This window comes from Aptenodytes patagonicus, chromosome 2, assembly GCF_965638725.1.
Source record: "Aptenodytes patagonicus chromosome 2, bAptPat1.pri.cur, whole genome shotgun sequence".
NCBI classification, from domain to species: domain Eukaryota; kingdom Metazoa; phylum Chordata; class Aves; order Sphenisciformes; family Spheniscidae; genus Aptenodytes; species Aptenodytes patagonicus.
Genome location: NC_134950.1, coordinates 74,339,706 through 74,354,242, shown reverse-complemented (window position 1 = coordinate 74,354,242; position 14,537 = coordinate 74,339,706). Strand labels below are relative to the sequence as shown.

Genomic DNA, 14,537 nt, shown 5'->3' with positions numbered 1-14,537 from the left:
GTGTCTGAGCAATGAGTGCATTGAAATCATCTGCCAATTATTATCCAAACTTGTCATTAAGTATACTAACTTCTCAGACACTGTTTTCAATGTGTCATCACGGGTGAAGTTGTGAACTAAGGAAGAAAAGAAATGAAATATTCCCATGCAATCTTTTCTTTACTAACTGGAAGATAACCAGAGAACAAAATTAAGTGGCACTGATTTTCTTCAGTTCAAGACAGCCATTCCATTAAGTCTTACTGTGATTTCTTTCTTAAATATTGAAGAGAATCCACACAGCTGCCTTGAAATGCTGTTAAAACATTATTTCAATTTTGCAGCTTTGTCTACAAAGACCTCCCTCCTGAGCAAGCATCAATGAAGGCAATGAAGTTAAACTGGCAAAACACTTTGTTTTCTAACAAATGTTTTTGAATCCTGAACTAAAAACCAGGACGTGGATTTCAGTCAAGCTTCCAAGATCAGTATTTGTTTAGTTAAAACAGGAAAAAGTCCCAGGCCAGTGTATTAGGAGACTTTTATTTTAAGTAACAGCTGTCACAGCAAATGAGAAGAAAGAAGTTACCTCTACCATTATAAATTACTCCATACAGCTGTGGCATTTAGAAACAAAAGAAACTGTAGACATCTAGCTCACATAATACACTAAGAAGTAATACATCCTTTAAAGAAAACACCTTTAATAAAAAGGTTTCAGAGGCTACTACTCAGCATGGGCAATAACATTAATAATAATTAGCTTTTTATAGGAAGAATTCTGCAATTAAGAGCTCACAGAGGTTAAATAAAAACAACGCAACAACCTCCTCAGACAGATTTGCTGAAGATGCTTCATTAAAAAAGGGAATATAAGGTAATACTTGTGATTTTTGCTGACATTTCCTTGTAACAATTTTTCCCCTCTTCCGAGAGCATTGGCTTGTTTAAGGATATGCTTATGAGGACATGTCATAAGATTTCAGTAGTTATGTAGGATATCACAAGTTACAGCTCAGTATCTTCAAGGCCAGAAACAAGAGTTTTCCAGGAACAGAATGACAGGAAGACTGCCAGCTCCTTAACGTGGAAGTTACACAAATCTTGCCCTTTGCCTAGAATGCCCCCAAACAACAGATTTGAAAGTTGCAAAATCTTAAAGAATTTTGGTATTAGATAAGGTTAGAAGATGTTTTCAATGCTTTAGGTTTGATTTTTCACTGTTACAACACATGCAATTAGGTTCCTTCAGCAAAACGGACCATGTAAACCGATGACATACTACTTACCACTGAAAGCACAAAATTGAGAAGAGCTGTCCCACTATGGAAAAGGATTGTCACTAATGTTGTAACTGTAGTAAACAAGAGGCTCACATTGCGACTCATCACTATCCACAGAGACTCCAGGATCTGGAAAAGGAGGGGGAAGCAAAGACAAAGTCAAGCACCAGATGGTATTAGCTAGGACAGAGAACTGCTTACAGAGTGATTCATCTCCATCAAGCCATACAAAGACGACATTTTTTAAAAAATCATCTTCCCTCACTCCTAAATTACAGCAGGCAATATCAAGTGAAAACGTCTACTTTACCAAAGACAAGTTTCTAGGTAGATGGTTACAAGGTTTTAAAATTTTTCTCCCAATGCTCAAAATTAGTTCATTATGCAAAATTGCAAAAAACCTAGATGCGGTGACACTTGTTTATTGCGATTAACATCACCATCAATTGAAAGCAGATCTTGTCTTGGGAGAGAAAATTCATCTTTTCAAAAGCAGAAATGCTAAAACATGAAGAACGAGGAGTAACATCACAGGGTAGAAATAAATCTGAAGACAGCTTCAAATCAAATAATAGAATTACTATTTTAATAAATTTGTTTTAAAAATATTTTATGGTAATGAGATGCATAATTTTTATAATGTCTGCAGACAACTCCACAAGTTGTGATTTTGAGTAGGGAATCATCAGTTAGTCAAGCAATTACGGAAAATAAATCCAACAATGCTGGACAATCTATTAAATTTCGTACTGGCTTAGGGAACTGATTGCTTATTAGTTACAGATAGTAAAGAGTAGCTCTGAGACATGCCTTTAGACATAGAATACCCACTACAGCCAAATTAGTTTATGTATGGATGCAGACACATCAATCTGAATAGGGCACCAACTTCATGAGACGTTAAGGACATAAAGGCATGGCACGGCATGGCACATGGAGGCATCCTAAATGCAATGCACAGCAATTTCATAACAAGTATTTCATTCAGAAGGAATACAGTAAGAATGTATAAAAGAAGCAAAGTTACAAACAAGAAGCTATACCTTCTTTCAGCCTAATATAACTGGAAAAACTGTAAAAGCTCTGACACAAAAGCCCTTCTCCAGGTTCAAAGCTGTAAGTGAAGACTTCAAAACTAGCAACAGTTACTCTTGGTTTAATGAATATCTTAATCAATTAGACTGAATTAAAACAAAAAAGCAAACCCAAAACAAAAAAACCCCCAGTAGTTAGCATTTGTAGAGCAAAGGAGTACGAGCCATGTGATCGCCTCTCCTTTGGAACTGAGTGAAACATATAGAAGGTAACTTATTAAGCATAAACTTGGGAGGGAGTAAGTGCTGGGGGAAACAACGGAATTACAACACACAGTAAAACCAGAAAGATGTACTCAGTCCACGCTTCTTACTATTTAATGGGAATTATGAATTTTAAGGCTTATCTTTTGAACAGATTTTATTAGTCTCTCTTGAGAATTCAAGTGAGGTTAGAAGTGAAGAGGGTGTTTCTGCTGAAAAATGTTCTCCCACTGGTACCTGTCCCTTTCCTTCCTCTATGGATTAAGAATTCATTCTGAGGGTGCAGCAGTGGTATAAGTTCATGCAGCCACCAGGTAACTTTATTAAATGTCCATTACTCTATGAGGACTGTAAACACAGAGGACAGTGATTTTTGAGGGAACAGTCTGTAGCTAAAACAGAGGCCTTTCAGTTGGTATTCAGTAAAAATAGTACTGCCATTGCTAATAACAGGCCATAAGTTGTACGCTAACTGCACAAGGCTCCAGTCGCAGAAGTTTAAGCCTGTTACTACAACTTGGCGTGTGAACAGGCACTTGGTGCCACAGGTCTCCTGTTATGATGTAGAGTTTAATCACAGAACAGCACCAAAGGCCTTGAAAATAGGGACACAGGTTGAAAACAAAGGCCCCTGAAACACAAACAGTTCATTGAGGAAGAAGGCACTGAAGATGCACTGAAGACACATAACCTTAAGAGCTAGGAAAAGACTGTTTTTGCTTTAAGAAAATGTGGTAGCAACTAAGGGGGTGGGGGGGAACCAAACAGGCAAGCAACAGGGTAAGGCACCTGCCATGACCTGGAAAAGTAATGCCTCTCCAAGTATCACACAGCATATAGTCCAGGGGCAGAGGTCAAGGGGCGGGAGTTGTCCAGAAACAAAAACACCTTATAAAAGGACAAGCTCCTTAATTTGAGGGAAGAAGATGTCCATTTCAGTTCCAGCTTTCCTTATTTAAGTGCTCTTGAGCCTGCTCACTTTGACTTCTGTGACTCAGACCATCAAGTATAGTGGCTACTGGTGCCAACTACACAGCGTCACCACGACGGTATTCTATCCTCACAGCTCATGTAGGATATGACTGTTAAGGACTGACAACTTTGAATACATAACGATAACAATTAGTAGATTGTAAAACAAACCATTAGCATGAAGTGTGTTGTTAATGAAAGTTGGTCTAGTAAAGTTTTGTTTGAAAGATTAAAACAAGATTTATCAGTCTTCTAAATACTAATCACAGCAATGGTTAATTTCCTCCCTCGCACACTGTCACTTACAACACATCAGCTGAGCTGATATTGGTGAGTGGTTCACAAGGAGAGGGGCTTGGTCCATCTGCTACAAGAGAGCGTACATCTGGTGGGGGCTGGGAAAGTTTCCTTCAAAATAGTATGTTCCTCCAGTGTAGGTTGTATTTGTTTAACACTTCCCCTAGAAGCCTTAGCCTAAGGAGCTGATAACCAGGAGTGTACAACTGCAGTTAGTTTGAATGCAGTTAGCAGGTGGTTCTATCAATATCGGGAATGGTTCTCCTAGAAGAACATCCTTCTTAGGTAGAGTCATTGATCGGAACTGTTGAACTAGTTATCACTAGCATTTGCCTTAGAGTAAGTTCGGATAGTGCCTTTCATTCAGCTTTGGTATGTCTTATGAAAGCAAGTGCATCTTTTAGGACTTGTTTCCAGCTACAGAGTAAGCTCCTCTTTAGGCATATGTGCCATTAAAATTTCAAGACACATGCTTCTCATTGCTAGGATGAGAAGACAGACATAGCAGACATTAATCATTACTAAATGCAGTATCAGGAAGTGCTCAAATACTTCACTAACAGTCACAAAATCAAAATACATGTACCTGCACCTAATAATTCATAATGCCATTTGATTCCCAGAGCATACTGCAGCTGACTTAATGAGCTCCGTTACTATGCATAAACAATTTCTAACACCTTGCCAACTGAGACCAGTTCTCCAAAACACAACTAAGTGTGCATATTTATGCAATAATGATACTTTTAATATTAGAGTTATTAAATAACTGAAAAAGACACTTCTTTTCCCGAAATACTGCTTTGTAAGTAGCCTTAAGAGATCTGTGTTTAAAAGAGCTAGGAAGCTATACAGAATTCAAGACTCCCTTATGCATCACACCATGATGTGTCACAATCAGCATCAGCTGCTGTGCCTTTCCAGTCTGTAACAGGCAAGAAATCAAAATTGCACTTAATGTTCTTAGCCATCTAAGGTGTCCTGTTGGCCACTTCAACTGGCCAATACCTGAAAGCAAGGTTTAAAAGGCACTTGACCAAAACAAGTTATCTGGTGAGAACTTCAAGTCAACAAACTTCTGGAAGCCAGGTAAATTCATGTACCTAATTTAACATTAACAGATTTATAAAGGGAATAAAACTGGATGCACAGAGGCATTAGGAAAAAAACTTGTCCTTCTGTATACTTTTATTTTTTCTGTTCAGAAAGATGTCTCATCCTGACAACTCAAAAATGACAGCAACAGAACAAGTCAATAAACCTTTAAGGTATAAGACAAGCAATGGACTTTGTGAAGAATAATGCAGCATGCACAAGATCAAAGGCTTCCTGCTCCAATGAAAAGCTGATTTCCAAATAAATGTTTACCCATAAAGTTCTGGGCTAACCCTTCAGGGCTCAACAGCTTATTTTTGAAAAAATGTCTTTGCTTGACCTTTACATGAAACAGAGACAAAACAGCAACAGAAAAAGGACTATCCTCCAGCATCATGTCTTTGACTTTATGATTGTAAAGAAATCAACTCCTTCTCTAAAAATATGCATCAGGTTGAATTTCACCTACCCTGAAAAAAACCAACACCCATTATGAAGAAGAGAACACCAAACCTCTGAATGCTTACCTTACTAGAAAAAAAAAAATGCATAGTAGTTGAATTATTACTGAAGAATGGACTGTATTAGCGATAAACTTAGGGGATTACTTGAAGAAATTCTCAGGTCCAGAGAAAACATTAGGATATGTGGTAACTCAGTGAAATATTTGAGAAACTGACTTGATTTGGAACACACAGATCAGTCACACTAAAGGCACAGACAGAGAAACCTAACTGAGCTGACGCTTGCTGTGTACATCTTAATGAAAGGTCTTCTGCCTTCTTGTCTAGGAAATCTCTGAATGAGATACTGGCTGCTGGTGGCATGATGAATATTCTTGTGCAAGAAGCAAAAAGATCAATTTAAGGGGACATTAGCAATGTCTCATATACCAGCAAGGGAGTTCTGAGTGATCATTCACAGATATAGCCAGCAGCAATTTACTTTTTCAAGGTTTCGAGCCTTCAAGAAATGGAGGAAAAGGGTATGAATGGAAAGCAGGTGAGTGGGGAAGGAATGAAGCTTTTTTATTTTTCAGAAATTAAATCTTAATAGTCCAGCTATGTATTGCATATTTCATTCACCTGAAAAACTACCTTAGAATAGAGCATGGGGTACAAAATTCGAGGCATAAGTGAGGATCCACTCTAGTTCTTTCCCCAAACTAAGAATAGGATGAAATAAACCCCACTTCAGAAACACATCATTGGGTAAACTGGTTTATAACACTACTGCTTCTAAAGAATACTGGAAAAATCTGAAGCTGAAAGGCAGCAGTGCTGCTAACACCACCGTTTTTAGAAAAAAGCAAACTGATGATTTGGAAAAGCTTATCTTCATATTAAGTCTTCAGGCAATTTGCATGTTTATACAGTGAATTACTTTAAAATAATTAAGGTCTGTCTACATCAAACTAGAGCTAAGTATAAGTGCTATAATGGACAGCACGTTTTGAGGGGGGGTACAGAAGTCTTCTGTGCTTTATCTGATACTCATAGTCAAACTACTGAATCGATGCATATTGTTACAAGTTAAATGAATGCCAGTAATTCCCCAGCAAAGCTATACCAGTGATTTAATTATATGCTTTCAACTCTAATATGAAACTTTCTTCCACTATGGGAAAAGCCTGAATTGAAACACTTGCATCTGTCGTTTTTTAACATTTTTCTTACAGCAAATGCTCCTCCTCTTACTAAAGAGGATGAACACTTCCTATGATTTCCATCAATGGAAAAGAGCTTATCTGCTTGTGATTGCAATATGACGTTGTCAAAGAAAGAGCTGTATTTTCAGAGAATCCAGAGTCATCTGTACTATTCCCAAATATTTCAGAAAGCCAAGGGGCTAGCAAGACAGTTACTCTATGGTAAACTCTAGCCTCAATCTATGCATAAGTATTTATTATGTGCAAGTAGCGCAATCTTAGTTTATTCTGTTCCAAAGGTGGAGGAAGTCTCACTATAGCTGCATATTCACACACACTTCTTTATAGTTATCTCATTGTCTTTAAATGGTTTGTGTTTTTTTAAAAAAAAACCACAAAAACTGTCAAAGCAGTTTTGGGACTGTACCATGTCTTGCTATATTCTTAAGAATTGCAGGTTAGCATTGTTTTCAAGTGTCCAAATGCAGAAACATCCTACAGTTTGAATTATAGCTAACCAATTTAACACTCCCCCCCCCAGTCCCCCACCATACACAACACACACAACCAAAAAAAAAAAAAAAAAACCCAAACCCAAAAAACCTACCCAAAGTCCCATAAGACACAAAAAAGCAAACAAAAAAGCCAAAAAACCCCAAACCAAACGCAAACAAAATCCACCCAAAAGCAAAAGGAAACCCCAAAAAACAAGCCCCCTCAAAAGCACCCATATAATTTAAAATATTGATCCTTCCCAATTCAGTATGCCATTCTAATAACTCATTGTTCCTCTTCAAAATACCAAGAGAAAGATTTTCATTCTCTCATAAAAACATAGATCCTGAATACAGTAAGCTTCCATTGTATCCTAGGGTAGGTAAGCAACTTGCTTAGAAACACCAGACTTAAGTCAAAACTATTCTTATTTTCATCATCTCCCAAGTTTTAATGACCTAGACAAGCAGAGAAATCAGATTTTCATCAATTTTAATTTGAAATATCAGCGTGAGTAATATTTATGCAACGCATCGTGGATGAGCAAGCTAGCAAAGAAAATGCTGTCCAGTAAGGATGTGAAATCAGGATTTAGAGTTATATACTATGCTGACTGGTTTACAGTCTGTCATTAAGGACATGAGTATATGGAGAAAAAGGACAGGTGCTTCCCCACAGCTGATGAGTAATGAGTTCATGGAAATAAACAGGAAAGTATCAACTGCTGGCACTTTTTTCCCTGAAATTCTAAACCAGATTTTAGAAGTAAAGCAAAGCATGCTAGCTAGATGAAAATTTTAATATTAATGTATTTCAGACTTAAATATTTATTCTCTTTACACTATCTCCTGCATTATTCTAGCCTACTTAGATTACTGAAGTACACTTATCATCATGGTTTCTGAGCACTGTGCAGTAATGTTGTAAATGACATGGCTAGCACCTATCCTGTAGTTTCTCCTCCTTCTCTCCCTCTTGCCTAGAAGGAAACTCCATATTGATTTTACATGATGATGTGTCATGCATTTTTATAACTCTGCCTCAAGCATGCATGGTCAACTTTGAGGAAGTATTAAGCAAATTTCACTATTAACTGAAAAAAGGTTCACTACAATAAAGTTTCTCTCAACTTTTTCTTGACTCACACCTTCTTCTATGATAGAAACTGTAACCATTTAAGCAGCAGTTGGGGGACGACAGAAAAAGCACACGTGCCCATCAGTCTAAACCAAGAACTGCCTCCAGGCAAACGCTAGCTTAAATTGCATCCACAGAAACATTATGTTGCGAGTTAGGTATAAATAATATTCTTCCAAAATGGATAAACAGTAACTTGAAGATACTTCTAGTTTATGACAACAGCTCAAGTCAAAAATTAACTATATCAGGGGTTGACTCTGTATATTCAGTGTTTCAGACTTAACATCATTTTTGAGAGATATGTATTTGCTTCAGTTTGGATTGTTTTCAATGCTTTTTCTTTTTCTCCTCATGAGGTGAAAAGTCCAGTGCATTAATTCAGGAATTCACACACTGTAAAAGTATTAATTTCATTCTCCCCAGAACTTTCATAAAAGAAGACAGAAATAAGCTGCTTTCAACCCAATTATTATGAATAATAAATTGAGGGGAAAAAAGTAAGACTACTAAAAAAAAAAAAAAAAAATTGTTTTCACAACCTCTTGGTCAATAGTTTCCTAGACAAATTGGTCTCTTTTTCAAAAAGAAAAGCCACTAACCCCACACTTGCCATACATTTTATGGAAAAACAAGGCTGAAGCAAATTAATATTTAGCAAATACAATTTCTAGAAAACACAGATGAAGTAAGAGAAAATTCCAAACAAACAACCTCCAAGAGTAGACTACAAAATATGAAGCATTTAAAACCAGCCTGCAAGTGACACAGGTAATCCTACAGTAACAATCTCTCTCAGGAAGAAGTCTGGCAAGCTAGTATTAATGAAGATGCTGAAATCAGGAGAGCTCCTTCATCACAACCAGTTCTGTTTGTAGTATAGTTATATCCTAAGTAGGCTTACAATAATTGCTTAGGTAATTGTGAGTAACACTAACAGTGTTCCCATAAATTTCCATGTACTTGAATTCCATAACCTTAGTGGTAGTCCAAGAAGGAATTATTATCAGTTAAAAATAAGACCTATTTAGTAATAAAGGCAAAAAATACTTACTGAAAGAAATGTTTCAATGTTATCATGAACAAATGACGCAACATCTTGCCAGTCCAGAATATCACCAAGCCAGCTGCTTTGACGGTTTATGTGCCATTTGTGTCCCTTGTGTCTTCCAGAATGTGTTACATTCTTAAAAAGAGAGACAAAGATGTAAAGAAACCAGACATTTGAATAACTTACAGAAATGAGAAAGCCCAAGACTAGCGTTTTCTTAATAAGGAACAGATCCAACATGCATCCAAATACTTAGAGCTGCTTTAATTGTGGCATCCTCAAAAATACCTGGAAGTACGGAGTACTCTGTTCACTGGAAAAATTGAAATCTGACAGAAAACCGTTGTTAATATCCCATATAATTAACAGTTCTGTATACTGTACTGATTCACCTCAGTTAAACATTAGCTTTACTGCCTAACTGATACAATGGTATCTATCTTGCTCTTTATGAAAGCACAGAAGAAAGAGGTAATGATTTCAGTTACTGCCTACATAATTTACTGTTTGCAACATACAACTTTTCCCAGTACAATCCACAAAGGAAAATACAAACAGAAGCCAAAACAACTAGTTTTCTCACAATTAGTGTCTACTTCTCCACTAGCCATGTTCAGTCATGCAAAAGCTAAAAGCTAAACTGGAAGCATGGAGGATTTCTTCTGACTACACAGCTTTGTAACTGCAACACAGCAAGACAATGGGAAATGGCCATAACCACAACTGCTAATTCCTTAAGTGGCTTCACCCTAATTATGAAGTTGCCTATTGTCCAACTGAATCACACCTGATCACCATCTAGCATGAGACTATTTGACTCAGTCTGGGACTGTGACAAGTGTTTCAGAGAAGGATGCCAAAATTCTACTGTAAGCAAGTCTAAGCAAACCCATTGACTACAACAGATCTCATCCTAATCTTTAATAGCAAGAGACTTCTCAAGTTCTCAACTCTGATATTTATATAAGCGTCCCACTACTTCCATTAGAATTTTCCAAAAACTTTTAACCTTACCAGCCTGCATTCAAAATGACAGTATCTTTTTTGGCATACATGGCAAGTAGTATTCCAAGTGAAGTCCCTACACTGATTTATCTAAGAGCATTACATTTTCTGCTTATTACCAATTCTCCCTAGATGCATTGTTACACTTTATGATGCAGAATTAGCAATGCTTTTTAACAATCCACAGCAACACAGAGATCCTTCTTCTGAGCTGGCAGTTTATTTAGAGCAGAAACATATGAGTAGTCAAAAATCTCCCTCCAATAGGCCTTTTGTATTTGTAAACTGTATCAAGAATCTATTTTCTGTTAATCTAGTTCTATTTTCAAAGACAGCTCTCACTGTTAACTAGCAGAATTAGGTATCATTTGCAAATTTTGTAACACTGTTATTCGTACACATTTCAAGTTCATTGTTACCCAGCAACTATACTGTTGTAGCACCTAAGGCCTCGGGTATTGATAAATAAGGGATTCAAAGAAATTGTCAGCTGGTTCCTCTTCAGCAAATTCACTAGATCTTAAAAACAAAACAAAATCCCATACCTGAATGGACTAGGAAGAGGAGATTCTTGTCATAGAATCATTAAGGTTGGAAAAGACCTCTAAGATCATCGAGTCCAACCGTCAACCCAACACCACCATGCCCACTAAACCATGTCCCTAAGCGCCTCATCTACACGTCTCTTAAATACTTCCACGGATGGTGACTCAACCACTTCCCTGGGCAGCCTGTGCCAATGTTTAACAACTCTTTCAGTAAAGAAAATTTTTTTTGTCCTTGAAAAAGACACCTTGATTGCAGAGTTATGCTATCATCTTCCAAGTGGTTTATTATTCTGTTACTATTTTACTTCACTGGGTACATAGACGCAATGGCAACTGATCTATCACAACATCTCTAGAACCTTTTCAAATATACACCATTTGCTACCTACTGATCTTCTCAGAAAGTAGCAGTTAATGATTGAATCCACGCTTCATCAGCAATTATTCCTCAGTTCTACAGCTTTCATGGAAAAGTATCACCTGAGCCTGGGTTCTTCAGTCACGTACAGACTAGAGCAACACTATGCAAGCCTCAAAATGAAGTGTGTGCTTCATTGTACTTGAATTATTGGGCTCATACAACTGAAATAGCGGGGAACCTGAAAGCTGTACTGAGAGAGTTAGATACGGTACAGATGTCCTCCACACTGCACTATCACCTAGTTTACCAGTTTTCAGATACACTGAAGAACCAGGCAAGGCTACTGTAATATTACAGAAGGAAATAGCCAGGTAGAAAGCACTCGGATGAAATACTTATATGGATATGGAGTGCAATAGAAGGGGCAAGATTAGAAATAGACTCTGGAGAAGTTACCTGCAGCACGCAGATAATCGGTTGCAGCCCAGCAGGCCAATGGTAACATAGGGTGTCTAATATGCAAACAGCAGCCAGGGGAACAGACTTCAGGATTGTAGGCAGCGAGCATCAGTGCATTCCTGAAGCTCTTTCTGCCATTTTGATTGCTAGGAAAGCTGTTTCTTACCCTACCAGAAGAGCATCTACAAGAAAGAAGCCTCATAGTATTCCCTCAGATAAGAGCTGCAGGAAAGAAATCGCATAATGCAACACACACAGACACAACCTGTGCTGCATACTGCAGCAACAAAAGTACTCCTACAGCACATGTAGTGACACAGAGCCCTACTGAACAACACAGGGCTACAGACCATCTGACACACAGGTTGTATTAGTAAAAGCTAACATAAATAGGTTTATCAGTGTAACTGTATGAAAAGTAGGCACTTTTCTTGGTCAAGCATTTAACACTGAGTACTCCCAAGTGCTTAAGGCCAGCAAAATCTATTGTAGATACAGCTTTAGTTTCTCCTCAGTGGTCCCATATTCCTCAACAGCGTCATGATATCTCTCCACATGCTCTTCTACAGCATTACCTTGTCAGAAAAAGAAACTGACTCTTTCCCCTTCTATTTTGACTACTGTACTGAAACTCTTACTTCTTTTAATACAGAGATCGTCTTGGAACTTTAGAGGTACTTTAAAAGCGACTGTATAAAGAAAAGTGTTCATATACTACAATTACAATTATTTAAATATACAGAAGTATTTCAGGGATATGACTTCCGGATTTTGATAGTTCCATTGCACCATGGCCAATGAATTGCTTTTTCCTTTAAAAGGCAAACAGCACTGGCAGCATGAAAATGATTTAACGCTTATGAACTTTTCAAGATTCAGTGTGCAGAACCCATTATAGGAATGCTACAGTTGGGAAAAATGCATTGTAAGAAACTTAGTGAAAGGTCATTTCTTTCTCAAAATTTCAAATTAATGAAAGTTATAAAAATGATGCAGAATACCAGTTTCCTTTTCCTAACCCCTCAAGATCACAAAAATTCAACAGAAAGCTCTAAACTATGAAATACTAAATATAAAAAGTGAGCAAAGCATAAATTAAATGGCATACATAAAAACACATAACTACTTAAGTGAAGGACATAGCTCTGGCTGTACTCAATCTGTGACTGTAGAACGATCTATCTTACACACTTGAAATTTTTACCAACTCTTTATTATTATGACCTTAGCATTCCAACTTTTTGCTAATCTCTTTCTCAGAAATGCATATTTAGCATAATTATCGCAAAGCACTAAGTGATAATTTATATAAATACCATTTAAATAAGTTACCCACCTTCACAAACCAAGAGTGATAAAGCCTGTCCCAGAGCTCTAGCACTTGTTTTTCAATCACAGCGGTGTTATTCACTTTTTCTCCTAAAATCTTATGGAGCTAAAACATACAGAAATCTTTTATTATACAGGACAGAATGAAGCTGGCATCTACTGACGAACTCCAAGCTAGATGAATCACCCAAGATTGTCAGTAAAGGCATGGCTCAAACCCAAATGATTAGAAAAGCTGAGTATCAGTACGGAATACACACTTCAGACAACATGGTTCACAATGTGAAGATTTTGTCTGTAAAAAAAAACCCAAAACATTCTGCTGCACTAAGTTGAGGTCTTCTTTCTGCACTGAAAAACCAGTGCTGTCTCTAAAACACTTAATCCAAAATCCTTGATCATCTTTAGAGTAAATACTTCAAATAATTTGAGACGTGTGATAGATATCAAAATGTATAAATAAGAATCCTGGCAAATTCTCCTGAAGAAAGTTAACTTAAATAAATGATAATTTTTTTCTAAAAAAATCCATTCTACTACACCCAACCCACATAGAAATTAGAATACTGGTGGTGGTGGTGGTGTGGAAGTCTACATTGTCTACAATTGGACAGCTAAAGCTAGATGAAAAAAATTACTCATCTTTATTTGATGCATTTTCACTGGCAATCTTATTAAAATGATGGCAGATTTTTCAGCTTTTAAAAATAAATATTCCTCTGAGCAGAAAAGACTACTGAAATCACTCCCACCCTTCCTTCAACTCACAAACTAGAGACTGGAAAGAAGAGATCTGTCAACAAAATGGTGAACCACGCAGAATAGAACCACTGACAAAAATCTTTTTCTTTCTTTTTACTTTTATGAAATACAAGAAATGAAAACATTAAAAAAGGTGGGGGAGCTCACTTTACCTTATGTGTAATCCATTCTCGGCCATACTGGTATACGTTATTAGCTGCTGAATTGAGTGCCTTCTGAATAACCTGGGCTTCTGGGAGCCAGCTAGGTTTTTTTAAAGAAGGAAAACAAAGTTAACTGCTACGTATTTTACCCATTTCATTACACCCAAAACACATTACAAATTAACATTTTAAAACAACAACGAACAGCTAAGGTTAAATACATATAAACTTACTACAACTAGAATATTTCCTTCTACATATCAAGGAACAGACTTTCTCATAAGCAAAGCACAATTAAATCTAGAGCACGTCATTGCATTTGGAATTCTCTAATGTTCCTGAAACCTTAGTTAAATTGGTATCTCAGCTTTTTCAAGAGATCTGCTCTTCAATCTGTATGCATGCTATTCACACTACATTCTTCGAGATTTTCCTAGTGTTCTAGTTTTCTGAAAATACTATATGAAGCAGTCTCGTCTAGCCGCAAAGACAACCTTCTGAATTACAAGCTGAGTGTAAACTGCTAATGTAGTTTCCCTGAAAAAGCAACCACCAAATGAAGCAACAGGTTTGGGCACCAGTTATTTCTAAGCCCCCACCAAACTATTTGCTCATCAATTTCTTCAGGGATTCATGTCACTTTCAAGCAATGAACCTACTGAGTTGCCAGCATTT

General features: G+C 37.1%; 1 protein-coding gene across 5 annotated transcripts in view; it reads right to left on the bottom strand.

Moving 5' to 3' along the window:
• Positions 1-14,537, bottom strand: part of TMEM245 (transmembrane protein 245) — a 94,741-nt gene that overhangs the window by 36,566 nt on the left and 43,638 nt on the right. For all 5 annotated transcript variants that reach the window (XM_076330236.1, XM_076330232.1, XM_076330233.1 and 2 more), the window contains 4 exons: positions 13,872-13,962; positions 12,965-13,063; positions 9,259-9,390; positions 1,269-1,391 (listed from right to left, as the gene is read on the bottom strand). In XM_076330236.1, the coding sequence (XP_076186351.1) occupies positions 1,269-1,391; positions 9,259-9,390; positions 12,965-13,063; positions 13,872-13,962 (445 nt within the window). The remainder of the gene's footprint in view (positions 1-1,268; positions 1,392-9,258; positions 9,391-12,964; positions 13,064-13,871; positions 13,963-14,537) is intronic.